This window comes from Poecilia mexicana, unplaced genomic scaffold, assembly GCF_051168715.1.
Source record: "Poecilia mexicana isolate PSO_F unplaced genomic scaffold, ASM5116871v1 scaffold_1, whole genome shotgun sequence".
In the NCBI taxonomy this organism is placed as follows: Eukaryota; Metazoa; Chordata; class Actinopteri; order Cyprinodontiformes; family Poeciliidae; genus Poecilia; species Poecilia mexicana.
This window is the reverse complement of record NW_028263370.1, coordinates 5,972,389-6,000,025: the sequence shown is the minus strand read 5'-3', so window position 1 is coordinate 6,000,025 and position 27,637 is coordinate 5,972,389. Positions and strand designations below refer to the sequence as shown.

Below are 27,637 nucleotides of genomic sequence, written 5' to 3'. Positions count from 1 at the left end.
AGAGACTGTGTGTGTGTACGTGTGTGTGTGTGTAGATTCTGAGTGCCAATTTCAATCAAAAGAACAAGATAACGGTACAAGTATTGCACTTTGAAATGATGGTGAAATAATGAAACTATGTGTATTAATCACTTCGCTATTAATCAGTGTGTGTGTGTGGGTGTGTGTTTGAGACAAGTTGTCTGGACCACAATTAGCAATCAGTTTTGAATCAAAATCAAGCTGAAGTGCCGCAGATTTGATTATGTGTTGGGCATGACAGACCACCCATATCAACCATTTTTAACCTTTTCTCACGTTTTAATATTTATACTCTATTTGTGAGAAAGACTCTTGTCTGAAACAGTCAGCAGCACAAGCAGAACTCAAGCCTCTTGCTAAAAGAACTAATTTCCTGCAGAAATGAAATTAAAATAAATTGAATGGATCTCATTTTATTTCGTTCAAAGTTTGTCACCTGGTTCTGAAAGAACGTAGCTTTTGTTTGCCACCTATTAAATTGATGGACTGCAGACTTGCAGATTCAGATCGATTATATATATGTGTGTGTGCGTGTGTGTGTGTGTCGGCCTTGACACTGGCGTGGTTTGTTCTGAAGCACCGGGATGATTTGTGTTCCTGGGAAGTTTGGCCCTTGACTGTTCTGAATTAAGTGAACCATCGCTGGACCAGCTGTCACCCCATACAAACCAAAATACTCCCCACACACTCACACACACATTTCCGGGGCCAGCTGGGTGATCTCACTTCGTGTGCAAGTCTACGCTTGTATCTTTGTTTGTCCTGCTTCTCTTGGCCATTGATTAGCAAAAATTGAGGAAGAGATTATGTGACATCTTTCATTTCCCAGAGACAGAGAAGATGGCAGAAAGAAATGGCAGCTGAGTTAACAACAGTGCGTCACAGCCAAGGTAAACAGGACTGCTGAACAGGATCTGCCTTTTTAACACGTCACTCTGCATTTACAGAGCCTCCTGTGCGTCGATTTGGTTGCAGAACGGAGAAGAAGAGTTTCAGCTAAAACTTTGGTACAATTTCAGGGTCTATGTTCACAAAAGGTTCTTATTACTGTGCCTCTACATGAGAATTTACCAAAATGTTTCAACAAAAAAGGTTTTGTTCTCAACACATCAAAGTCTGCAATTCACAATAGATGTTGCTACAAGTACAAGAGTCCTGAAGTATTAAATTCTCCCTGTTGGATGACCAGGAGAATTATAAATAAAAAATGATCATGAGAATAACATCTATGAAAAAAAAAACCCTGCTTTCTCATTGAAAATAAAACACTACATTTCTGTAAAATTTAACAGAATTGGATCCAATTTCTTAAAATGCAAATGATAAAAACAATAACTTGCCAGGACAGTAAAGTAAATTCATGAGTGCAATTAACATGTGGAGGAGGAGCCGGGGTGTCTCAGGGCGTCATCTTTCAGTTTCTACAGCTATGGTTTTACACTTCTCCCTAAAAGATGACTCTAGTGGGCTGCTTAATTAAAAAAAAGAAAAAACAAAAGTGTATTTTGTAAAAGGTGGTTTGGTCGCTACATGAGCACACATGGTAAAAATTGACAAAATATTGAGACGCAATAGATTCCTGACTAACCTTGATGAATGATGGGTGGAAATAGTCTGTTTTCACTAAAAGTAATTTCTTGTTTTTCTACACTTGTATAGGAATCTTGTGAGAACTGTGCTACTTCAACCTTTGCTTTTACTTCATCAAATGTGACAAAATATTTAGTAATTAAAAACTAAGTAAACACAACCCTGCGGAAAGACGCCAAGGTTTTTATGAATACAGTTGGCGCCCCCTTTTCACCTTTAAGCAATGGCTTCGATGTTTCCCCTGTTATCTGTACGGGAGCTATGCAACCTCCACCCAAGGCAAACAGAGAATCTAAGCAGCAAATCTTAACAAATTAATACAGGAAGAAAACTGTCCAGGTTGTTAAAACTATACACGTGTGGATCGCTTTTGGTTGAATTAGAACAGGGGCTGGGGAACTTTCCAAGTTGGTAGCTCTCCATTTTTGGCAGTTGGTTGTCAAAACAATATCTGAAGACGGGCTGAGTATTTTGTCTGAAGGTCCCTCTTAATTTAATAATGAAGATTTTGAAGCCTTGTGTCCAATCTGTTGGGTTACCTTAAAGGCAGACCAAGTCTGAAGCACTGTTTCAGCTCTTTGATACTCACTGGAAATCTCACAGCTTGGAGGATGCTAGAAGCTGCTTGCGAAGGCTGAAAATCACAGTCAAAGTCTTGTTAGCCATGTGTACTAAATAAAATATTTGTTTATTGTCCTTGGGTATTAGAATTGTGCTGCTCCGGGTGGCAGCATGTTGAAGTAGCTCTGCTACGTTAGTTGTGATTTGGTCTCTTTCCACTTTTGTTCACATTATTATTATTATTTATTTTTTTTTTTTTTTTTGGTTTGGACAATTATTCCCTCTGGTTTTGAATGCTGTGCAGCTGGATGGATTTTTGCTCTTAACACCTGAACAACAACCTCAAATCCCAGAGGAGTTGGGGGGGGGGAGAAGGCTTCGTGGATGCAGAATAGGACCATAAAACAGACGGAGAAGGAGGAAGTTCAAACCATCCCTTCCATCAATCAAAGATGCTAAAGTGTCTCTGCCCAGCTTTCTAATGACACGGCCAGACAGACTTAAAGTGGAGCAGCAAAAAACAAATGCTGTGGCTTAACGGTGCTCGCTTGGCTACAACTGATGGTGTCATTCAGGACACGATGCGGAATATTGTCTCTGCTGCTCAGATGTTGAGTATAATTAAATTACACTCAACATCAAATTTAATCATGTAATTTCAGCGAATGTCTTCAGTGAGGGGCCACTCCAGATTTGTTGCAAGGCCGGCTGCTACCGGAGATTCTTCCTGCCGACAGCATTACTTTTATTTTTTTGTAAACATCCAACTTCCTCTCAAAATGCCTTCCTCAAAAAAGAAAAATGCATAAATAGGTATAAAAGAGAAACTGAATTAAGTTGCTTTTTGTTTTTTTTTGTTTTTTTTTTTGCTTTTCTTGCCTACGAGGTCCCATTCTCCGTTGGGTATGTATGTAGAAATGTCCACGTCCATCATCTGAAGATCCAGGAGCCAGCCATTGTGGGTCCAAGAGCCAAACTTCAGGTCACACTTCTGGATATCAAATGGGAACCACCGGACATCAATATAGCATGTACTCTTCAGGATACCTGAAAGGAGTAAATATAGTACTTTTATTTTTCACCCAATTTTTTTTTTTTTTTTTGCACAATGCACTAAAAATGTCACTTAAACAGTTTTGTTTTGTAAGGAACAGGTGGAGCCCAATAAAATAGGAAATGTTTAAAACAAACTTTATTAATTAAAAAAAAAGTTATTTGGTTTGGTTTGATTTGAATGATTACTACTTGTTTATTAAAAAGTTCTTAGAATAATACTTTAAATAAGGCCAACTAAAAAGAGATGTTCAATACAGAAACATCTGACCTACTCGATCATGGAGAAAACCGCTGTCTCACTTGTCCACCAGACTGTCACTGATGGTCATAAACCATTAAGAAATAAACTTATTGAGGGGAAGTTGAGTGAACAGTCAAAAGAAAACTAAATGCTTACTGATTGGACCAAAGTGTCCTTTTCAGATAACATTGTACTGAAGATCTACACCACAGAGACTGGAGGAAGAATGGAGAGGCCAGAATCCATGTTGCTCGAGGTCCAGTGTGAAGTTTCCAAAGTCAATAATGTATAAAGCCATTACACCAGGTCGTTTTATTGCACCTCGTGGTGCCCTTTGCTGTGACGAGCATTAATGGAGAGGCTGGCTGAATTCGCCATATGTTCCCTCTTCAACAAACATCTGATTTGACGTTTTGCCTCTATGCCATGTCATACCACATTGATGAACTAATTAAAAAAAAAAGAGTCCTGACCAATTAGTAAGTGACTCAACTTCAAAATACATGGATATATTTTTCACTGAGCAAAAATGTATGTGTGAAACTCTTTTTTTTTCAACCTTGATTGTTACACCAAGTACAAATTTTATAATTAAGATAACATTTGCTAAATGTATTAGTTTTAGTTTTTGAACAGAATTTCTAAGAAAAAAGTTACAATGATATTTTAATCTACTGAGACAGAGATGTATATAAGACTTTAAAGACGTATAAGTGAAGAGGTTTGGATAATGTAATTAATAATCATTTTTAAGTGTTTTCCCATTGTATGCTGGGATTAATTTTAAAACCTCAGAATTTAAAGGAAAATAAGTTAAAATAAAAATGTACTTCCAACTCTCATGAAAAAAAAAAATCTCTCAGTTTATCCCAGGAGTGAAGAGTGAAAATATCCAATGTTATAACAATGTATATTCAGTATTAATAAATCTGCACTGTAATATAATTCATTTACATTTCTAATCTACGATTATAAATACAACTCAGAGACAGGCCATACATCACATGTGGAATATCTCACCTGGTGGGATGTACTGGCAGGCTCCTGATGCATTCACCAGCACATTTGTATGAAACGTGGCATCAAATCTCTCATCGGCACTAAAGTGAGAGAAGATAAATTAGGAACGACTTTAAATGGCAACTGCAAGTCTGAACAGCAACTCAGGAAACAACATTATGGAGAAAGTTAAAATAATGAGTAAGCTGCAAAGTTAAAGACACAAAAGAAAAGAAAAACACACACACAAAAAAAACGTATTGTGAGTCTGAAGGTTACATGCGGAGGAGGATTACCACAGCTACAGATATGCAGTGTTTAATTACAATGATGAGTACAAAATATTGCAGAGTGCTTTAAAGCCACTTGTCACAGCGGAAAAAGGCAAAGATTGGATGTCTCATAAACTAACAAAACAGCCAATATTTCTTTTCAGATCGAGTCTAAAAGGAAGCAGAAGTTGCAATTATCCAGACTGTAATCATAGCTTAACACTACATTATGTCAGACGTGTTTCCTGAAAGTCTCAAGTTTTAACTTTGTTTTTAATGAGCCACGAAGCCCGGTTTCAAAAGAACCGACATTTCACTGGAACGCATTCACCCTAAATAAAGAAAACATCTTCACATTTGCAGCTTCAGCGGCTCGTCTGGTGTCGTTGCTGTACCACATTAAATAAATGGATGACACCTGATGAACTCGGGCCTTGGCGTGATGAATTTTCAGTCGCGGTTTGTGTTTCTTCTTGGAGCATTTATTGGCAGGGCCTCTGCAAATCAATACAAGCCTAGGAAATAAAATAGACATGGCTCGTTCAAAAAATGAATAGCCTGACATTTCAGAAAGCGGCTCCACATAAGGAGTGAATAATAAAGGCTATAAAGAAGCTGTTGCTCACTTCTAATCCAATATGAGCAATTAAATGTGCCTCAGTTGAACCGTGGTTTCACTATACTGTGGGGAAAAAAACTAAAACTTTTAAAAATATAAAACTGAAACTGGTGACATTTTAGACAACATGGGATTGTTAAAATGTTGATATTTTGAGGAGTTTCACAGCATTTCATAACCCCCTTTTTCACATGAAGTCATTTCCTGATTCTAGTGACAGCAGAGCAAAAAAAACTTGAACAGATTCATGCAAACATCTAATTATTATTTTTTTCATATTTTGATAGTAACAAGAGAAAAATGTGTATGTTCCCATTATGTCACATCGTGTCAATAGATTCCAGACAAATAGGCAGGAAGAAAACCTAAAGAAACGAGCTGCATACAGAGGCAGACAACCAGTAAAGCCTTATTTTTCCGACTCAAAACTTTAAAAAAATGGTGATGACTGAAAGCACTCCAGCTCAAGCAATGACTGAATGCTTATCCAAATCCAGAGACTAGCTTGCCTCTCAACCCATCATTTGTTACTGTCTGTTAGTATATTTCTACCAATTACCGGCAGTGAAAGAATATGATGGCCGCACTTAAACTCTCCCTGAAGGCTTTTAGCCCGACCGGTGGAACATCAATTTTGGTCATGTGGTTTTGCTCAACATCAAATTACGACCCCTAAATCTATCATTTTAAATCTAATCGCTTGTTTCACCTAGCATAGGGCTGAAAGGCAAGGAGGTTGAGAGAGAGAGAGAGAGAGAGCAGTGAAACTCCTACCATCATTCTCATTTAACGTCCCGAATGAATGAGCTATATTAGGTTTTAGCCTTGTAATGGCATTTTGAATGTTTTTACCTAATGTGTGGACTGGAAAGCAATGAGAACGTTTAGCCACTTTACCAGGAGCAGAACCAAATACAGTTAAAATTAAACTAATTCTAAGAACCAGAATCAACACAGTAGATTACAAATGGTATCGTATATCAAACTATCCTCCCATCCCCCCAATAATTATTAATAGACCAAATCCTATTAATAAATATTAATAGACCAAAGAATGTTGGGGCATCGAGTTTGCATTTTTAAATAAGAGTATAGAAATTGTATGATGATAAACACTTATACCATTGTGGCCTTTCTGCTTTGTGCTTCGAGGTTCTCATCCTTTTTAGATGTAACGTAATGTCCAGCCGGCTCAGGTTGCCAAGGATCTTTTGGACACGTCAAAAGTAATTCTGCAGCATGTGTCAAAACTCAGACGTGTACATCGCTGAACTCAGCTCAAGTTGATCAGGTCATTATTAGGCAGGAAAAAAGAAAAGGTGACTTCACAGCAAGCAGTAACTTTGTCCTTTCGCACTCTGTTTGCTTTTATGTCTTTCATTCCAGGTCAAGCTTTTTAGTAACGGGCATCCATCATAAATCGTAGACGCATGTTTTATATGACAATCCTTCATATTATACAAAACGTTATTTACTTCTTCACCTGTGAACAAACATAAATAGTGCTTTCAGATGCAGCAACACAAATGGCAAGTTAATTAAGGATCAGCTTGATGGCAACTTTATGTACTCAGTAAGGAGCAATTTCAAATCCTTAACGGTTCTAACTAAAGCTTTATACTGAAGCCCACAGAAAAGTACTGCAATTAAAGTAGAACTAAGGTTAAATTTAGCCTTTTGTTTAAATTAGTGAGGAGTCTGGCAGTCACAATTTGATTTAAGTGAAGCCTTTAGAGATTGGTTTGGCTTTAGTACCAGTAAATGCAGTCTGAGTAGTCTGCACACATGAGAGCATGAATTTGAACTCCAAGATCTTAAGGGACAGAAAAAGCAGCATCTTAGAGATTCTGGATAAAGCCATGATGAATACTTTGAATCCCCATGTAATGAACTAGTTCTTAGACTAAATTGCTTACTGTTTATAGTAATATTTTTTTTCTTGGAAGGCGGCTTTTGAATAAAAAAAAAAAAACAGACACGCAAAAAAGCATTAAGTGACACGCTTTTTTGCATTTGGATGGTAATTGCACCCAAATATATTATGTATTCTAAAAGTAGCACCAGATAAAGTCACACATAGTCTACCAAGTCCATAAAGAAACTATTATTTATACACAGACACATCTATTGCACATCAACACACATCAGGAGATTGTGTTTTACCGGGGCATTGCATCTGAGCCATTCGATTTTCTATAGGGATTGCCTCTTGACCCCTCATCGTCTCTCAAATGACTCTGGATGCATTGTTGTTGATGTGCTAACACACAGACAAAAAGCATTAAACTGCCAAGCGTTTGAGATCCTTAGAGACATGGAAGTATTCTCAACGTTCATCCTGCTGGTTTTAGAGAAATAATGAGCCACGGAGCAAACAGGACGACTGTGCTGCGTCCAAGATCCTCCATTTCTCAAGGCTCCTACAGACTCGTCCCACATGTTCCTACCAGAGGAGTTATTGTGAGACTGATCTTAGGTTTGAAGAGACTGATCTCAAGCTGCACAGAGAAAATTGCTCAGGTGACAGCAGCAACTTTCTTCCTATACACACAAGCAGAAACAGGAAGTCACCCTCTTACGTCCTTCACAGAATAAACCTCAAACACCACCGAGCCTGAGGATTTATGATGCTTGGTGCCCGTCTAAACTCCTCTAAGCTGTGCAGACAGATGACTTTCTGTTAAGTAATTTTAGATTTTCACAGTTCAGCACTCCAGAGGTTTCAATTTTACATGCAGCCTGACAGACAGGATCAAAGCCTTAACACATAAATGGTAAATGGACTGAATCTATGTGGCGGCTTTTCAAGTCAGACTGACCACTCAGAGTGCTTCACATTAGAGATTCATTCACAAACACACACACACACACACGACATGTTGACGGGTTGGAAAACGTAGGGTTAAATACCTTGGCTAGGCGAACGAGGAAACTGGAACCAAACCCAGAACTTTTGGATTGCAAAACGACACCTCTAACTTTTTCACATCTTTTTAAAATCCTTACTCCTTTTTAGAATCCTTATTTCCTTTTTCAACTACATATATTGGGGTTTTTATGTCACAGGCCAAAGATTTGGGTTTTGATCTCAAATAATTAGAACATCTTGGCGCATGTGTTGGGAGGCGTCTCATAAAACACTTGTGGGAAACTTCAAATATGATCAGTACTTTATCTTTAAAAAAAAAAAAAAAAAAAAAAAAAAAAAAAATATATATATATATATATATATATATATATATATATATATATATATATATATATATATATATATATATATATATATCACCAGTTTTTCAAGGCCTAATTTCAACCTGTCCTGGTAGTTAGTGTTCCTCTGCTTTCGTTATGCTGTTTGTTCACTAATGTTCTCTAACAAACCTCTGAGGCCTTCACAGAACAGCTGGATTTGTACTCGGATTAAACTACTCATTGCTGAGTTTTGAGATTAATTGGTTGCACTAACGTACTGTTTAATTATAGTAAAGTGGGCAAGACATAAAAGCCAAACTTATAAAATGTTGAAAGTAATCTATCAGTTTCCTTCTACTTTGCAACAACTTTGCTTTGGTCTAAAAATCCCGATTCCTGATTAACTACATCAAGGTATGAACTGTAGAAAAACTGTGTGTAAAGCTGACAGGTACCATATGCAGAGGAAAAACAGTTTTGCAGCAATTAATATATTTGAGAAAGTGATTCACACACCATCTTATTGTTGGACATATGGATTCAAAAATCTCCTCTTATGCAAACTGCAGAACTGTACATTTAAGCATTGGTCTTGTCTTAGAAATGTTTCCCCCACATTCATATTTGCTCAAGTTTATCATGATCTAATTTTCTAATGGAAATTCTAAAATCTCGTAATTTGAATATCTTCTCTTGCAGGCTTACTTTGTTATTACGAAGAAGCCAAAATTTTGCCCAGGATTAATCCTCAAAGCATAAAGAACATCAGCTTCAACCCGCGGCTGCATCAGAAATATTGTCATTAATGTTTGTGATTTGTGGTCCTCTCCATAAGCGGCTTAATGTTTAATGCTATCTCTGTTACACAGCAAAAACTCATGTCTCTCTTTTCCATTCTCCCCCCCAACCAAGGTGAGACTCTTACTGATAATGAACCGGGTTTAGTTGGATAAAACACAAACAGATTGGTTTGCCAGATTAGCTTGACCTGTCAGTAGAGTATCACAAGATATATATCACACTATATATATATTTTTTTCCATAATCATAAACAATTTTAATAGGATTGTGTAACTTTATTTTCACAGTATCTGTGATTAGTCTGTTGATATGGAACATTGTAAGGGATAAATTTCAAATAACTTCGATTGGACAAAAAAAAAAAAAAAATGTATAGAATCTCTTTTAGTGACTTTTTCCAGAAACACAAATGGAGTTCCTTTTGCACAATATATATATCCAGGAACATTATAAGTAACAAAGCGATTGCAAAAATCTCGAAACAGTTTAAACAAATTATATGATTGTCCACCTAATATTGCTTTCAACAGCCCTCTGAAATATTTAAATGTGTTTGTATTAAATCTACAAGAATAGTTTGCCGTAAGGCAAGCACATGCTTGATTTCCTCCGATTATCCTTTGGGACAGCAACATTCTCACATGGGCCAGATAAAACCACAGCGTATCCCAGAGGCGCAGCTGTTTCACAAATGGATAAATGCTCTCCGTGTTTGTTTATCATATTTGCAGCTTTCTATCACTGCTACGGAAGTCTAAAAAATATTTTCTTGATGAGAAAGTTGACATCATAAAGAGATTTAAACATCAAGGATGCAAATCATGATCAGGGTCTGTTGGTATTCTTGGAAGCTCATTGGATATTTGTTCAGAACTTCAGTCTGTATCTGAAAGGAGATTTAAGTTCAGTATCACACTGGGCATGATCATGCCACAAAATGTGTTTGTTCGAAACAGGGTCTTGGAGAGCTTTACAGGGTTTACCAAGAGAACATCACACTTCAGGTAAAACATATTGGACTGTGGGAGTTCCCCTTACTGCTTAGAGGATGCTAAAAATCCTTTTGGTGGATTTTTTTTTTTTTTTTCCGATTATCCATACTGGTTGCCCATTGTCCATTGTGAAATTGAAGAATGTACAAAAAACCTGTAAGAACATTTGCCCTGGCGACAATCTCATCATGCCAACGCTGGTTAGCAACACTCAAAGAAATAGTGCAAGGCTTGTGGCGTACAGCCGGCTATACCAAAAACACATTTGGCTTTTATGCCTGGCTTAAAAATCAGGGAAACGCTGGCTTTTCTCTGCATGCTCGTCCTTGCAGGGATGTCATGGTTTGCTCTGTGGTAAAAGACCATGAGCCTGGGCAGTAACTGATGCGAGAGTTCATTCCTCCTCATGGGCTCGACACATGGGAGGTGACGTCTCTCCCTTCTCCATTCATTCTCTATGGAGCTTGCGGTATGAAGCGATTGTTGCTTGCGAATATGTGCATATGCGGGCTAGTGACATGACACAAAAAAGTTTAAAAATGTTCAACTTTCAGTGGACAGTGCTCCAATAGCCTTGACAGTCACCAAATCATACTCCTATGTAGTGGTGTATTAATTTTCTTATGAAAACTCTGCAGAAACTCTGTTGATATTATGCATTATAAGTCAAAACCTTTGAGAAACGCTTTCAGAACTGGTGTTACTTGTGATGTGAAACTAAACTGTGATCTGAAGCCAAAAGACTGTTTTTTTTGTTTTTCTTTTTTTGTAATTTTTTCAGGATGTTAACTCATGTGGGTAAAAAAAACCAAAAACACATGGAAACTTCAAAATCACAGAAGACAGTGGTTCAGGGAATGAAGGTGATTGTTGAACCTGAAAGTGAGCTGAACAGAGTTACAAATGTGGCCATCAGACGAATCTCAGAATGACAAAATGCAAGGGACAAAAAATAGACAAAAGGTGCAAACAAACCCATAAAATAAAGCTGATTTAAAATAACAAGTGCAATAAAACAGTAAAACGGGAAAACCCAAGAGATGACAATGTTTACACAATAAATCAAGACAGTCAAAAGCAACCGATAATATGAAAAGCATAGAGCATGATGAGTTAAAAAAAAAAAAAAGGATGCAGGAGATAAGAAAACAGACACAAACAGACATTACCTGTTGTAGAGGAGGATATCTGGAACCCAAACCAGATTGGAGGGAAAGCGGAGATTCTGAACCCCGGGGTAGTTCTCTGGGTTCCAGGACAGATAAATATCCGTCCAATGCTGGAGAATAAGAAAGCAGATCAATGAATTTGCTTTACAATTAGGATGCAAAAGTAAAAAAAAGAAAAAGTTAGGTTTCTATTGATGCCGTTCACATAGGTATATTTAACAGAAACAACACCTCTCCGTCTTCAGCTCTGGACTTCATTAAAATGTTGATTCGTGAGCGGATGCACCACCTCTGCTTAATCCTATTTTATGATAAATGCTGACACAGAGAGGTATTGAAAGATCAAAATCCTTCAAAAACCTCTCCTTTTAAATGTGATTAACCTGAGGCCATCAAAAGTCAAACATTTCCCTATTACACAGGCTATTAGTTGTTGGCTGTTACACTTTGTCTCCAGCTCAGATAATGAATGTTGCCACTGAAAGTCTGCCAAGCCGACGTTTGGCACCGCTCCCCGGAATCCCATCCGAGGTTGGCTCAATTCAGCAAAGAGAGAAGTGAGTCCAGCTTCACAGCATTTTAAAAGCACACACTGCTGCTTTTTTTATTTTATTATTATTATTTATGACAAGCAACAAGTTAATCTGTCATCTGGCATATGAATGTTGCGTGTTTTAGCATGTTTTGCTTTAACGTTCTTGTATAAGCATCGGGCAGATGGATGTAGGCACATGTTAAACCTTTAGGGCCTCTTCTCTGTGGAACAACCAAAGACCTGTATTTAAAGTGGCCACTGTATATGATGCACATCTGCTTAGCTCGCATTGTATGTTCACGTGCGTAATCGTGCATGCAGATAGTATTCTTCCATTTAGCAAGATTTTGCCTTGTATTAGTTGGCAAATGTCTTTCCTACTAATAAAAACCCAGTTCTTTTCTGAAACATTTAATTCGTGTCTGCTGACATATGTCTCCGCTGCGGAGGCTAATGACTTAATTATACCACACTTGCCATCACTAAACCTTGACATGTTTGTTGTTTCTTTTCATGTTCCTTGGCTGCGAAAGCACGACAAAGCAGTTAACCTTCAGCTCTTTGATCAGGGAGGCGGACATCATCCGCAACGCAAAGCAGCATCTGTCTAAGAATAGTTTTGTGGTTATGTAACAGGAGTTTTAGTATCAGGCATCACTAATTTGAGACAGCCATAGTTAAAATAGTGTGATAATTGCTCTGCAAGTCTATGACTACTATCGAGTTGTTTTAAAGCACAAGACACAAATGGAACAAATTGGAAATCCAGCAGAAGCAGCAGCTGAAGCTGTGAAAATAATTCGATACGTGGCTCTGATTGCTTCTTGTCTTTTGGGTGATGTGAGCGTCTTCCTGATGTTCGTCTCTTAGAGTGCTTCCACTGTTCAGCCTCTTCAACACAAACCAGCAGAAAACAGATTCCGGGAACTTATATGGGTGCAGAAATATGTATTTCTGTTCGCTCTGTCTCTGTTCACCGTCAGAAGTGGAATTTGATTGGTGGTGCACAGCAGGGCAACCAAAAGACTTTTGTCTGGCAGAGACGTGTCCTTCAGGTTTACAGGTATCCAAACCCCTTGTATCTTTTCAAGCGCTGTCACTCTACGACCACTCCCAAAGTAGCACGTATCTGTTAAGTAGAGGAAAATGACTCATGATTTTTCTTCTTTTTTTTAAGTAAAACATTTTACCCAATCCCCTTTTCAAAATAGCAGTAGGTCAAAAAGTAACATATCTGGAAAAACACAGAGAGCATCAATTCAGCTAATCCTACTCGTACTGCCACGCTTCCATACAGATCCGATTTGTGCATCGCTCATAATAGTCGAGTAAATAAATTCTCCCACTTTCAACCTTTTGGCTTCTTCTTTGATTAACTTTCTCCTTCCTCTTCAGCCTGTTACTTAAAGTAGGACACCATGTACTGGTAAGTTTGCAGTTGTGCCATACTCTTTCCATTTCCCCTAACACAGAATTTATTAGTTCTCCGTAAGGCGTTCAAATCTGTTTATAACCTAATCCTGCTCTAAATTCTATTTTCTACTTCTTTTGGAAGTCTGTAATGCCGTTTATTCTTTAACATTCTCTAAAAAAAAAACCTGAGGCCTTCAGAAAACATCATTTTATTTTCTAACCAGAATACTTCTGCTTGCACTGGATTTTATTAGGGGTAAAAAAAAAAAAGGTAAAAAAGATTGAATACAAATGCACAAAATATTTTTCAGATTTTTATTTGTTAAAAAAAAATCTAAACTATTTAGCATTTTTCATTCACTTGATAATTAAGCATCACTTTGTATTTGCCATTAAAACGCAACACATTATTATTAAAATAATTCCATAATTCTTTTGCATCACATCTGCAATTATCTTTATCATTCGTGAGAGGAGGAGAGAGACGCAGAGCACAAATATGAACAAAAGCTAATTAGATTACACATTTTCACCTCAAGAAATGTAATTTATTCTCTGTCGATCACACATGTTTCATAAAAATCCTAATATCATCCAGGATGCAGTTAAGTTAAACGCGCCCCTTTTCCGGATATCTGACTGATTGTCTCTGGGTGCATAATCCACTTCTCAAGTCTCCTTGCAATCTTGCTGCATCTGCAAAGACCCCATAAGCTACTGCACCAAAGTAGATGATGTATTAAAGAGGTGGCTTCCTGAATAATTGATACATTCATAACCTGTAAGGCAGTCAGCAGCCAACTCAACCTTGGCTGTATCATCTCTAATGGGTTGTTCTGACTGGATCTGCTGTAATAATAAAGAGAAGGATGTAAGGACGTTCCGCATGCCTGGTTCCACCGATGTAACACTTTCCCTTACTACTACACAAGGTCGTAAATATTTCTTTCAGCATATTTTTAGTTATTTTACTTTAAAAATAAAATCTACAAGATCCTCCATGCAGAAGTGGAACCCAATGTCCCGTGTGTAAGATGTTTGGTTAAATATTTTTTAAAAGGGACAGGCATGTTTTTTTTAAAGTGATTATTAACTGCACATGGGAATGTCATGAGCTTCAGCTGTAAAAATGAGACGAAAATGAGATGAAAACATGAAACTGAGACTGTAAGTAACAGGTTCATCAAAATTTCTATGCAGCAAATTAGAAAATTGTTTTCTTATGATGCGTGCTGTTTGCTGTGATATTCAGATTGTAGAGTCAGAATTAGGTGTGAAAAGACCCTAGGAGCGCTATAATTAAAATTATATAGATTCTCAATCTTAATAATGTGAATTATTAAGATTGATATTAAGATTGAGAATCCTAATCCCTTAAAAAAGGGATGGTTTCCCTTTTTTTTATTTTAATATTGAAGAAACTGTGGTTTGTTTCATAACTGCCAGCCAACAAATTGTCCAGAAGGACTATTACTGAAGGAGTTTTTTTTTTTTTTTACTGAAGAAAAGCAGATAGTGTCAAAAGAGAGCTGCAGATGTATCAAGCAGTTCCGTCGGCCATCATATCTGAGGACCTGTCCGCATGCTGGTGGAACCATCAAAAGACTTATCCCTTTCTGTCAGATCTTGCTTTTTCATATTTATGTGTTCAGGCTTCTTCTACACCCAGCGCACGCGTGTTCTCTACTGCAGGAAACAATATCTATCTAGAATGCTTGAGCGTACTGCCTAAGAGGGCAGATATGATAATTTTTCTACACAAGAATTGTTCATGATTCTATTCCATGCTTGCTGCTAACCTGGACTGGATTTTACAAGTTGTTCTTTTTGTTTTTTGTTTTTTTTTTTTTTTTACATCAGATCTCAATAACTTGTTGCAGCATCAGATATTGATATGTGTAATTGTGTTTTGATCAGCTTTTCTAAAACAAAGCTCTCTTATGAAAGTGTACTCTTGTGAAAAGAAGATTTGTGACATTTGTGTTGAAGTACATACAGTATGTTTGATACTGGAAAATGTTCAATGTTTGACATACTGGAATATGTTTCCAATATGACTTTGGAAAATGATTTTCTGTGTAAAGCAAACAGAATTCTGCTATGCTTCTACCTGCCAAATAGGTTTTTTCTTTATTATTCAATGAGAATCAGACCATCTTTATCGCATCAATACCCATTAACTAGGTGGTAACTTGGTGCCCAAACTTGTCAGCATTCAGCCCACAAAATCAGTCGAGCACACAACAGAGTCAGTTAAACGGAAATATGACAGGATGAACAGCTTTATTTTACTTTTACCTTTTTGTTCTGTTTTATCTGATGTCAAAGTTATTATTTTGCTGTCGAACTGATTTCTGAAAAGAATCTCAAGACGTTTGTTCATTCTGGGTACAGAGGTCAAGAACTGGTGGGATTGGTACGACTGACGTTTGCCCATTAGCTTTCACCTACAAGTGCAATAAAAAAAAAAAAAAAGAAATACAGATTTTTAGTCCAGTTTCAGCTAAAGATGAAGTGTGGACGGCTGACCCCCCAAATCAACTATGAAATAAATATTTGTGAAGCTGTGAATGAGAAGTTCCCAGCTAGACTGCAGATTAGTTTGAACGACTTGGCGTTGCAGCAAGTGCTTTGTTTTCCACCGACTCTGCCTGCTGTGTTGTTTATCTGCACTTTCACTTTCATTTTAAAAGTAACAGATGATTATTTGCCCTGACGCAGCTCGTGCTACCTTGATTGTTGGACCACCTACAGCTTCAGCAAAGGATGAAACGCCTGAAACAATAAGGTGCATAAACCTACGAAGCAGCTCTGCATCACATCAGCTGCCAGTGATGCAGACAGCTTTTCCTGATCCCTTCATCCTCTAAAACACAAACAAACATCTCGGTTGAATGAAAACAATTTTAAATCTAAACCCGCCAAGGGCATGAATGATTTTGAACCAAAATGTAAATGAACATAAAATTATCACACTGATCACACACTATTTACTGAGCACAGAGACGTACCAGTTGCAGCCACGCGTTTGTGATCAACACTTGGTTCTTTTCATCCTAGAGGGGAACGAGAGAAGACAGAGAGGATTGTCAGCTGGAAGTAGAACCGGCTGCAAACAGATAGTGAATGAAAATATGCTACGGGGAGAGAGAAAACAACAACAACAACAACAAGAAAATAAAAACTCTGCAAGGTTGGTAAACATGATTCGTGAGATCATGAGAATAACTGGCTGTGAAGTTAAAGCTGCATCCCAGATGAGTCAGAGCTGATGTGTTCTCTGAATGACAATGATGCACTCCAGCTTGTTTAATGCAATGCCCATCTGAGCAATGCAGCACCTGGAGTAAAATTACACATTATAAAACGACCAAAGGAAAGCGTTTTATACAGGGGTGGCTTACAGAAGGTTCAGCGAGCGAGTGCAGTGGTAAGGTTTCTGATTTTTTTTTTTTTTTTTTGTCGTGAAAGCAGAAAGTCCCAGACCACTAAAGCTAATGGCCTGGGAAGACTGGAGGTAAGATTCAGGAAGCCGGATTAAGACGAGAACAGAAATAAGTCATCCTGGTGCTGCTTGAAAAATATTCAAGAGCAAAAACACTTAAAAGTTACTAAAAGTGATTGGAGTGCATGTTATCTGTTTAATGTCTAGTAGGTCACAGCTGCACTGTATGTGATTTGCTCACATAATATTTTACCCATGATGAAAAAACAGTCCAATGCAGCCGGCTCAACCCGCTTGTTTTATTTGACTGCGATAAAAATCGCACAAACAAAAACTGCTCAACGGTTTTCTTCCTTATCCGTTCCCTTTCATCTTGTTTCGTGGCTTTTTTTTTTTTTTTTTCCCTCTTTGGAAATATGAAAATTGGCACACTGTGAAACACTCAGACACAGGGGTTTGCTTAGATATAGAAAGAAAGACCCCACTGGGATATGGAAGTTTTTATGTTTATGTTTATATATGTAAATATCTCAAATGTAATCAAATGTAGTATGTTATTTGGATTAAAGGTGAATTAAATCCTCAAATGTTTAACAAAATTCAATTTGACTTATATTTGAAGTTAAACTTCTGCTGACATTGCGTAGTGACAAATCTGTGTGCGTCTTTCTGGGCTTTTGTTATCATTTTTGGTGTTGGACTCCATCTGTTGGCCGTAACCTGACCCAGTTTTGCGGGTGCAGAGTCAGACGGGAGCAGATGGAGAAATCGGAGACCCCATCCCACACAAACAGACCCACAAGAACAGCGAGATTTACATTATTCACTGCTGCCCAGGAAGCATTCATTCATTTGGTTTTTCCGGCTTATGAATTATGTATTGTGCCAAACCGCATAGCTAATAACAAGGAGTATATACATCTTTCCATTTTCTATACGTGCTTAATGCTGAACACCCGGAAAATATGCAAAACACGGTTTGTGACAAGTGCTACTACAAAATAACAGTCTATGATAGCAAATAGAGGCAAAGTAGCTACATAATATGATAAATGAAAGGGGAAACATCCTTCATCTCACTTAATTAGTTTTTGTTTCCAGTTTGTTATTTTACAGCACTGTAACAATTAGCTAAAATGTTGCTTAAGAAGTCGTGAGCTGACATTAATAGTGCATTAGGGAGTCTAGGTCGCATGTTGGCATATGCTACTTTCTATTATACGGCATGCATAGAAAGATGTCTTATGACAGGGCTGGGTCAAGGATGTGACGGTGTGTCAGATTGTTTTTTGTTTTTTTTCCCTTTGGTCTGTCTAAGTGGTGGGTCAAAGCAGCAGGAGGTTGTGTGTTGTCCTGTGAGATGGACGGTATGGAGAACAGGAGGGAAAACATAATGAAGAGCAGCTGATAGAATAAAACATAAGGGATGTCAGAGCAGCTAGCTAAGATACAGATAAGTCTTTGTCAGAGCTGCAAGCTTGACATGAAAAAGATTGGGCAATGTGATTCCTTTTATATTTAATGGTGCTCAAGGAAATGGAATGTAGGACACAGGAAATGAGAGGTACGGTGTTTTTATGGAAGCACCTAAAAACTGTGAAAATCAAGACGAAGAAAAATTTAGACCTCGTCTTGGTTTAAGAAGAGGGTAAAATCAAAACTCTACTACCTCATTAGGCTGTACGATACTCATTAGTGTCCAATATTTCATTTTTGCTTAAAGCCGTGGCAGTTTTAATCAGTGGAGGAAATAAAAACTTGGTATAAAAATAATAAATGTTAACTTTTTTTTTTTCCATTCCAAAAAATGTCCATCATGACAGATGAAACATCGTTTTCATTATAAATTCTAACACTGGAGAAACTCCAAAGAACTAAGTTCTTTTACAAGTGCAGCATCTTTTTATTTTGCACTTGTAAATAAAATGAAACGTCTTTTCTCACCACACACAGGTGGAACTAAAAGTGCTTGGAGGAAAGCACAACTTGTTGTTTCAAAGACCAAATTTATCTTCTGATAATCAATTTTACAACACATCCAGAGATTAATGAGGTACAACATTCACGAGGTGTGTGCATTAATACTGCTTTCGGGCACAAATGCATGCAAAATGCCATGGAAATGTGCAAGAGTACAGTCAGCATGGATTGGAACGAGTTTCACAGAGCAATCGATTGCTTCTCAGCTTTAAACATGCCGGTTTAAAAAATATATATATTTTGCATTTACCTAAAATGTAAATTGTATTTAACAAAAACTCACCACGTCAATAATCTGCAGCAAGGTCAGGCCAAGTTCCACAAGAATAGGAGCAGAGTCGTTTTGGACTGGTCTCTCCAGACGGTTGTAGTTTAGCATCAGTTCGTGGTACAGCTTCCTCTGGTATACTCCGCCATGACAAGCTGGATGGGACAGATGGACAGTTACTGCAGGACATCTGGCAGGGAACCAATTTAGAAAAGAGAATTATTAGAAGGTAAAAGGGTACTATTGGTTTTATAGTGCAAAACAAGAAGCAAGAATAAAATAAATAAAATTTTCAAAAGACTGTTTAAAAACCTCCAAGTAACCATAAAATGTTTAATGGGAATAATGGAATCTGGATGCCACAAAACAAACTTATACACTTAGAAACTGTACAGTATTGCTGCAGGTCACACAAAATAGTTTTTAACTTTCCACATAATTTGGTCCAAATATTTGAAGCAGCTTGGATTTTCACACAGAGGTTGAATGAAAAGGAAACTTTCTCTAGTGTCCAGCAAGTGACATTTAGTGGTCATTGCGTTTAGATTAAACCACGGCAAACTGTAGTTTGCTGGATTAATTTAAATTTATGGGGGCCAGGTTGCTTCTCTCGTCTTCATTGTGATTGGCCCTCTTACATCAACATTACCACATCCATGCTAGGATGTGCAGGCAGTGAGAGACATGCATTAATCTCACACTATAAACCTGTTGGTGAACAGTGACAGATCTGCTGCATCCTAGCTGCACAAAGCAGTGTTACTTTATAACCATCAACACTCCTGACAAACTGTTTGTATCGCTGCTGTTATTTGCAGGGATGTAAACCCTGCTGTTTGAACCTTTTGTTCACATCTTCTAAGTAGTTTGTTGCCATTTTTGCGCATTTCTTTTAATTTGAATATGCTATTTTCAATAACAGCTGTTAATTTGCCCTTACAGTATTTTTTTAAAGTTGTTAACCTTTGTGTGAAAAACACACTGCCTTTGAAAAAAAAGACCTTCCAGCAAGAAAAGAATAGTAGAAAAGAAAATCCCATAAAATTGAAATAAAGTTACTTTGACCACAATCCACTTCAGGACTGCTACCAGGAGAACATTCATTTATCTTCTTAAATTTTTCAGCCCTCAGACTCACATTTTAACTGCAAATGAAAAGGTCTCAGCCCTCGTCTTCCCACTTACCCCTATCCAAATTAGCTCTTGTCCCAACATATTTGACCAATTACCAAGTGACAACCAATATATCTGTGTGGCCACAAAACTGTGTGGCTGGCTTATCAGCTAATGAAGCAAAAGTAAAGAAAGATGCCTCGCCGCGCATTCGTGTGTGAAGGTTTTGGCAAGTGTCAGATAGGGTATTCCTAAATCTGGGTTTGAAAGGAAATCTGCATAATAGGAGAGCATGCAAGCCAACAGAATTATGGAGAAGCACTGGAGTGGAGTGAACCAAGAAAAGACGTTCTGAGTAGCAGACAGTCCTGTCAGAAAGCAGTGGCAAAACAAATACACACATCTAATTGGCAGGCAACGTATACTGTACAGTCTTCAAGTGGAATAATTATCCGATTCTGTATTTTTTATTTTTTATTTTTTTTTTTGTGGATTATCAAATTAAGGGAAATTGGTTTTGTATTTTTTTTTTTCTTATTAAGTGCAAATACTGGGTCGCTGCTACAACAGAGTGATAGGTGGCAAGGTTTACTTTTGCAAGTTTCACCAAATAATTAGTGCAGGTTTTGGAAAAAAATCTAGATTGTGCACATTATTTCATTCCTAAAAAATCAAAACCATCAAAAAACATTTGTACTAGAAATATTAAACAGGGGCAGACATGCTGCTCAAAAAGCAAATAAGTGTTTTCCATGCGCCCTCTGATAGTTTGATGTAGCAAGAATCCTTTTTAATGGGTTGATTCAATGGGAATTTTAGCCATGCCTTTCACTAAACAATACAATTACTGACCTGCAAAGGTTTAATGCTTGTTTTCAGGACACATTGCTTGTTCAAGGTTTACTTTTGCAAGTTACACCAAATAATTAGTGCAGGTTTTGGAAAAAAAAAAAATCTAAATTGTGCACATTATTTCATTCCTAAAAATGAAATAATGTGCACAAGCAACTTGAACTTGCTTGTTCAAGTTGCAGCGCGCTGGGCATGATGTTCAGATTGAGAGATCTCAGTGTTCGTTATTCAACCACAATAGCTGTGCATCATTAACGCCGGTAGCAAGCATCTGGAAGCAAGCTGCTTTCAAATCCCACCATTTAACTCTTCCTTTTTTGAAAATGAGGTCCATCCACTTCACACATCCAATTTCCTGACGACAACTAGGAAGTTTACCACGGGGCTGCTAAGGAAAATGTGTCGGCTGGATTGGATGTACTTTACATTTAAAAATTGACAGAGATCTAAAATGCATTCCTCACAATGAACACGTGGCTTGTCTGATGCCTACATGTTAAAAGCAGAACTTTGAGATGTTGTAGTAGAACGGCAGGTTTGCATAAAAGAAGTTTCTCTTCAGTGCAACTATACTGCAAGTAAAACAAAGAAATAGTTCGAGTCTTTCGCTCTTCATGGTACATCCTGCCTTCAAAAATAATTATTTACACTCTTGGCATCCCTGCTGTTCCCATTCTGTTTGTCACAGTGACAATCACAGTTGTTTTCCTTCTTACCTGTTCTTCTTTTCACATAGCCTTAATACACTGTCAGTGTTTGTTTCTAAAAAAAAAAAAAAAAGACAGCAATCTAGTGTGTCACATCTAAAAACTCTGCTGTAGCTTTTAGAAACTGGAAAGCAATTTTGGCAAACAGTAACAAGGAACAGTACCTGAATTAAAACTCCACGTGTAAATTGTGAGTTCCCTGTTTTTTTTTTTTAGCTTCACTGATTTATATATTTTTTCTCACTACTACAGTCAATAAATGAGCTTTTAAAACCGGATTTAGGCTGAATGCTTTATGCGAGAGAGAAACTACGCTAAATTATGCATTTTTAAGGAAGTAGCTGTCATCTGAATTTCTTGTCACAAGTGCCAGATGACGGGGAGCGAATCTGAAGCATCTCTATGTCGCCACCAGACACGATCATGATGCAACAAATCCATCTGTACTGAAACCTATGCTTTGGTCTGGGCCAAAATTTACAAGCTAGATCATCATTAAAATGGCCAGGGCATGTCTTTGTATGTTTGTGAAACATTTAATGATTTCACGTGTGACAGTTGTTCATAGCTGCAATGAACACAAACATGTCAAAGTTGACTTTTAAAATGCAAGAACCACTTTTTGGCTGATTCTAAATGGACTTGCTTTGTAGATTTTGCTAGAGCAACCTCATGTCACGCAGACATGGGACGTTTTCATGACCTTGGAGTTTCATACTCAACCTTCATTAAAGATCTTTGTGATGAGACCGTTATTATGCCTAACATGACAACTTGTACACATATGATCTGAAAAAAAAAATTATTTCTTCTTGTCCACATAGCCTCACATCTCTCATGACAATCCATTATGTTCTATACTTCTCCACCTGCTACAAAGCATTCCCCAGACCCAATCAGCCTGCAAATAGTCATTTGTGATCTATGTCTCTGTTTGACTCGTCCGCTCTGCTACTGTTTAGATTCCTGACTATTTGTTTTTAGTTATTTTTTGCTGTTTTCCTATACTTTAGCCTCCCTTGGTGTTCTTTATTTAGCATACCACTAGTTCCAAAGCCGGGTGAACAACCTCCAGATGTACCTTGAGAAAGCAGCAGCTCTGCTTGCTGTTTCAGAGTGACTTGTGGCAGACTGAGACTCTCCAGCTGAGAGAGGAATGAATGGGGCAAAAACCCCCGTAGCAGAAACACATTTTGATTCGGAGAAAACAAACAGCCTGTCTAACCAGAGAGAGACTCACTAATCACAACTCTATCCCAGGTATTTCTGGTGCTGCGAGCTGACAGATTCAAAATTTACTATAATTTCATCATCTTTTCCTCTCAAAATTAAGCCATCATACAAATTCAACACAGTGATACTGCGGCTTGGTTTTAAATGGACCACTAGAAAAAAAAGAAAAAAAAACATATTACCCAATGTGCTTCAGGCATCAAGTCAAGATGAGGCTAAATCAGTGACCGAATTGAAATGCCTTTCCATTGTGACTCAACAAGTGTTGTGAATTCAGTGGCCAGGTTTTGATACACTGAACTGGATCAACACCAGTATGGTGATCTTGATTTGCTCACACTTTTCAAAACTATGCCCTCTCTTCACAAGATGTATTTTGGAAAAGCTTTTACACCAACATAGAACAGTTGTAAAAATAAATAAATCTTTATACCCCTTAAGCAAAATCACAACATTTTTATAACATACCAGTCCCCCCCCCCCATTTTAGTAGATCAGCATAAAGCTTTCAATGGCCAGGAGGGAACTCCAACAGCTTGTAGCTTCAAGCAAAAAAAAAAAAAAAGCGTCCACTTCATACCAGTAAACCAAAGACGGACTTGTGTAGAGTGAATATTTAATGGATCCCAGAAGGCAGGTCAGTTTAAGCTTAAAACAGCAAATACACTTGCAACACAACACCAACTGGGATCAGAACGCATGAACAACTGAAAAACAATCTGTGGTCAGACAGACATTAGCTGACCGTCTGACAGGGATAATTAAAACTGGAGTCTGGCAAATGCAGACTGACAGTCCAGTTTTATCTGTCTCTTGAAAGTAAAATTATTTGATCTGACAAAAAATAAAATAAAGGCTGGAATGTTTCAGCTAAGTTTTTCATTGGATTATTTCTAATAAAATTTTTAATGCTACTTCTTTCAAGATGTGGGCGAAGAAAGTCTGTGCAGCAGCCTTTTGAAGACGTTCAGGACAGTCAAAATTAAAGGTTCTGCTCAGGGGGAATCCCCTTCTACAAAGACGGGCTGAATATTGATCAGCCTCAGGCAATCTGCACATAGAGGAGACTTGGTCAAGTTTTAATACTGAATTAAAGCGTGCCGTTTTGTGAAATGTGCTTTGAAAAATCAATGTCAGTCCAGAATATGACAGGGAGCACAATTATGCATTCCAATTTTTTTGACTTCTTGATCCCCTTTAGACTCAAAAAATGATAAAATATTTTAATTATAGCTTGAGCAAAATCCCCAACACTTTCAAGTCATGTAAATAACTTCAGAGGGTTTTATTGCCTGACAATATCTTTAGTTGTGCATTTTTTCTGAAGCGGATGAGAACTGGTCCACACTGCAGTTAATAATCAGCAAACATGGACAATTATCCAAATCACACTAGTAGACAATCTTAGCTCTGTCTCGATCACGTGCTTTTACATTCACTGTCTTGTGTAATACTTGAAATAGTTACAAAAGTACTTAGTAAGAGTTTCCTAATCAACATTGCGGAGTTGTATGCCCAGACCCCAGGACCACTGAACGATAAAGACGGTATCATACCTGCATCGTTTTGAAGATAGCATCAGATCTTTCTGAATGATAATCTCTCAAAAGAACAAAGTATTTTTTTGTTGAATTTACTGACATGTCATTCTTAATACCCACTAATATTACCAGAGGCCTTTCTCCAGCAGTCATTGGGCAAGAGGTGGGGTACGGCCTGGACAGGTCGCCAGTCCATCGTAGGGCAACACAGGGACACACAAGATGAACTACCATTCATGTAAACCCCACCAGTGGTGGCTCTAGACCAGATTTACAGGTCTAGATAGGGCCAGTGTTTTTTTTTGTTTTGTTGTTGTTGTTGTTTTTGTTTTTTTCATAGGGTCATTGAACAAATATATCCAAAAACACCCCCAGCAAAAACAGAGCAATATTTCATTGCTTAATACAGCATACTAAGTGAGCCAAAGAACCACTCCAAAGCTGGAAGTCAGTCAAAATCACTACCGAAGGTCAAAATGTCAAGAAGAAAGCTGAACACAAAAACTCCGATCCACACAGCTCTACTTCAGAGTGACCTCATTTTGATATAGGCAAGTAAACCAAAACAGCAAAACGCTTGGAGGTATTATATTCCACTGAGTTTTATAGTTAGTTTTTCTCAGTATTCAAATGAAATAAAGCAGCATTTAAAAACTCTTATTTCATTTTCACCTAAAATCCAGACTGTCACTTTTGTGTCAGACACGTTAGATTCCTTGCAGATTTTTTGCAGTGCTGCATCTAACAAACTAACTGGACTGCATCAAGAACAGGACAGTGAGGTGAAAGATTAGCCTCTTCATAGAAACGTCTCACACTAAATGTCCCCCCATCACCTCAACAACCTTCATTGTCCTTATTTTCAATATATATATATATATATATATATATATATATATATATATATATATATATATATATATATATATTTTTTTTTTTTTATTATTATTTGTTATTATTATTTCGAGTTGTACTAGACACACCAAAACATTCAGTGTCTCACAATGCTCGGGTTTGTGTGTGGTTGTATATGGACTGTTTATTTCTGTTTAACAATTTGTTACTGTCTGTGCAATGACAGTATGATGATGATGATGTAGCCTGTGGTAAAGCATTTTGAATCGGATAAACAGCTGCAGATCATAACGACAGACCTCATGAACTCTAAGCACCTGCGGGACGTCCTCCATATTGAGAGGCAGATGTTGCGGGGACTCACAGGTTTTTAAGCACACTGATCCACAAACTTAATATATGACATTTGCTTCTCAACAATTAAGCTGTGGAAACCTATGGAGTAAAATTCAATGAAGAACGACGGGGAAAAAAAATGTAAAGAGTAATCTATGTAGGAATTACTTTCTGACTGAAAAACAATGACAGAACCATCCACCGTAAAAACCCACAGGATACCCCTTGGGTACGTGTCGCTCATGCCAGATGTGGCCACATCTGGCATGAGAGGACAGCAGCTCTCACCTCTCAGAGACATTGCCACCCAGGCGAAACAACAGGGGAACATGAGCATTTTAACAAACGTGGCCTGAACAGGAGACAGTAACCCACCTTGATAGTAAAACGTCGCCCACAGGTAAACTCCAAGCAACACAGGTCCATTGCTCTTCCGAAGCTCCATCGCAGCTTCAGATCGGGAAGTTCCCCCCCCACCCCCCAGTCCCCTGAAGCCCGCTGGAAATGCCGAACTTGGAAGGAGAGGAGCCTTGACAGACTGCTGGTGCTGCTCTCTCTCCGCTCGGTGTCGGTCCTCCTCGTCGGATGCTCTGGCAGACGCGGACACGCTGGCACATTCACACGCAGGATGTCTGTCTTCTCGTGTTTGGGTCGACTGTCACTTCAAAAGTCACTTTGAATCCAGCTGCCCTCTCTCTCTCTCTCTCTCTCTCTCTCTCCCCCTCTCTCTTCCTGCGCTCAGATTTTTATTTATTTATTTTACATATCAGATATTCGGAGGTGAGCGAAATCCTGCAAACTTCCTCAGGTTTGTCACCTCCGGCCACATTAGGCTTGTTAATGCGGGGTGACTTTCAGAGCGAGCGCTGCTGAATCTGCATAATTTCAATAGCTCTCTATCAGAGAGGGGCTGGCCACGCCCCTTCAGTCTAACTAACCTTGAAACTTTTTATTTATTTATTTATTTATTTATTTTTACTCATGCTCCAGATTCATTATAAGACCAGGAATAATTGAACTGTTTTATGTTGCCGATTTGATATTTTATGTTTTACAAATGAGAGAAATAAAGTTTAAAAAGGTACACCCACATTTTAGTAAATTTGGCTAGTCTTTCCTACTTGCACCGCCAATTGCATTTGTTTTTTTGTTGTTTTTTTTCTTGGAAAGTCAATTGAAAAATTGCAGTTGTCTGACCCAATGTAGTGCAATGACAAGTAATGCAATGACTATCTAGAAAACAGTGAACAAAAAACACTTGTGTCATAAAAATGTACAGTAAATGTCTAATATAATGTTGATGGAAACTTTTTGTAACTTTGCAGAACTTCCCATCATAGAAATTTCAAGTCTTTGAAGTGACTTATATGATCATTATAGGGAAAACAGATTATCATATAGTCAGTTTAAGTCATTGTTAGTTTACTATAAAACCTATAAGGTGGTTCAGTTGAGCTGAACAGGAGGAGAACCTGACCCAGGTCTCGAGATCCACACCAAACTACCAAATGAAAATAATAATAATAATAATAATAAAAACATTAACTTTGTAGTGTATGTTACGGCATAATTGGTTGTAAGAAAATTTACAGTTGAAAGTTTATTACAATAAACTTTCAACTTTTAGTTTTGAAACAGGATCCAAGTGATCCAAGGGAATCAGAGTGAGAACAGAACATGGATCGCAGACAGGGAACAGCAACAAGAGATGAATGATAAGCATTGGAAAAGAATTGACACATACAGAAGCAACAAGTCAAAGGGGAAAAGTTTAGCACCAATCTAAGAAACAAAATCCAAACCCACCAAGAACAACACATAAAAACAGAGAAAGAAACTAATACAA

General features: G+C 37.8%; 1 protein-coding gene across 1 annotated transcript in view; it reads right to left on the bottom strand.

Moving 5' to 3' along the window:
* Positions 1 to 27,253, bottom strand: part of LOC106906625 (neuronal acetylcholine receptor subunit alpha-7-like) — a 31,812-nt gene extending 4,559 nt beyond the window's left edge. Inside the window, exons 1-6 of the mRNA XM_014971965.2 lie at positions 26,167 to 27,253; positions 19,170 to 19,309; positions 16,473 to 16,517; positions 11,514 to 11,623; positions 4,490 to 4,569; positions 3,052 to 3,219 (exon numbers count right to left, since the gene is read on the bottom strand). Coding sequence (XP_014827451.1) covers positions 3,052 to 3,219; positions 4,490 to 4,569; positions 11,514 to 11,623; positions 16,473 to 16,517; positions 19,170 to 19,309; positions 26,167 to 26,236 — 613 coding nt within the window. The 5' untranslated portion in view covers positions 26,237 to 27,253. The remainder of the gene's footprint in view (positions 1 to 3,051; positions 3,220 to 4,489; positions 4,570 to 11,513; positions 11,624 to 16,472; positions 16,518 to 19,169; positions 19,310 to 26,166) is intronic.
* Positions 27,254 to 27,637: the final 384 nt, after the last annotated feature.